This window comes from Camelus ferus, chromosome 8, assembly GCF_009834535.1.
Source record: "Camelus ferus isolate YT-003-E chromosome 8, BCGSAC_Cfer_1.0, whole genome shotgun sequence".
Lineage (NCBI taxonomy): Eukaryota > Metazoa > Chordata > Mammalia > Artiodactyla > Camelidae > Camelus > Camelus ferus.
In genome coordinates, this window is record NC_045703.1 from 76005388 (window position 1) to 76007101 (window position 1714).

Genomic DNA, 1714 nt, shown 5'->3' on the forward strand with positions numbered 1-1714 from the left:
CATAAGTTTATAATAATACTCTGAGAGTCATCAGCATAGATAAAAGTGTAGAATTCTCTGTTATTTGCCACTGTAAATCTTACATAGAATTTTCAATTGTACTTCAGTTAGAAGTGAAGAAACAAGGAGATGATTATTAGCATGGATGCAATATCACGTGTGTTCAATAGAATCAGGCTGTCTTTAATGTTTGTGATTACAAAAACATTCGCAACATATATTCATAGTGATAAACAGTTCCTTAGTGTTTCTGCTGCAACTTCACCCTTTGATTAAGGGGATAATAAAGTAATAACGACAAAGTTATTTCATATTTTTAAAGGAAGGTTTACAGCCTTCAGTGGGTCAGATCAGATATGAACCGGAAAGCAGAGGGCTATATCCTATTAAGTAGTTTGCTTGAGAATGGGTTCTGGTTGGGCTTTGGCTGACAGCCCAGACAGTTTTGAGGGGAGGTGTTGCTGGGGGCGGAGAAATAAGTATGTCACTACAAAAGTTACAGCAAGAAAGTCTATGATAGAAACAACCTTTGAATAGTAAGGTAATTTTGGAAGACTTTCACCTTCAAATTCTGCTTCCTCCCCCATTTTAAAGCAATGCAATCATATGCTTCTGCTATGTTTGCGGAACTGAATGGTGATAATTACAGCTCAGCGGTACAGCAACAAAATATCCTCTCCTTCAGGAAAGCCTCCCCGCTACTTCAGAGAGACAATCGTAGCTCAAAAGGTCTGTATGAAACTGGAGGAAACGGTAGAGAGTACATGAAGGACCGTGTCAAGCGACCCATTGAACGCTTTCATTGTATGGGCTCGTGATCAAAGGCGAAAGGTGGCTCTAGAGAATCCCAAAATGCAGAACGCAGAGATCAGCAAGCGGCTGGGATACCAGTGGAAATTACTTACAGAAGGTGAAAAGCGGCCGTTCTTCGAGGAGGCGCAGAGACTCCGGGCCATACATCGGGACAAATACCCGGACTGTAAATACCAACCTCGTCGGAAGACCGAGGGGCTACCGAGAAGTGACAAATCGTTTCCCACAGACCCTTCAACACTGCAGCCAGGTACATGTAGACAACCGTTTGTACTCCTTCACATACACGGACCATTGTGCCAAGACACCGCAGTCACGAATGGAAGGCCCCGTTAAGTCCCTCACAACGGATGAGCATTACCAGCTCACTCCCTCAGCAAGAGCACTGCAGCAACTGGACAAGCCTGCACCACAATATGGTGACACTGGCTACACAGATCTGTGTGGATGGTCCCTTTTACTGTAGTTTGCAGCCTGGACATTCTCACCGTTACTTTTGGTGTTGATTTCCGTACTCTGGCTAACAAAGGCCCCATTCATCCGATTTCGACCATTTTTTCACCTGTGGCTTCTTTCAAAATAATGCATGTAAACATGTTTTATGTGTAAAGAATTAGGACGTTGTCACATATGACTCAGCCTGTATTTATGGTTGCTTAAAAGAGTACTACTTGATAAGAAAGTATCTTAACTGTTTCAGTTCCAAGGCCAACCTGTTTCTTCTTCTGATGGAACAGTTTCTTATACATAATTTTAGTTGCTCCCGAGATTGGCCATTAAATAGGTGTTAGTATAAAGTACTATTGATAATTGTCAGCAGAGATAATAAAATTCTCACTGTATGATTAAAGACTGCAATTCAAAACTATAGTGCTGAGAAAAACATACACTAATTCAAGCT

The 1714-nt window shown here is 41.7% G+C and overlaps 1 protein-coding gene across 1 annotated transcript; it reads left to right on the forward strand.

Moving 5' to 3' along the window:
- Positions 1–617: 617 nt before the first annotated feature.
- Positions 618–1319, forward strand: LOC102505875 (sex-determining region Y protein). The gene is given in 4 exon segments (XM_006195400.2): positions 618–785; positions 787–1049; positions 1051–1138; positions 1140–1319. Coding segments are annotated over 4 exon segments (699 nt in total).
- Positions 1320–1714: the final 395 nt, after the last annotated feature.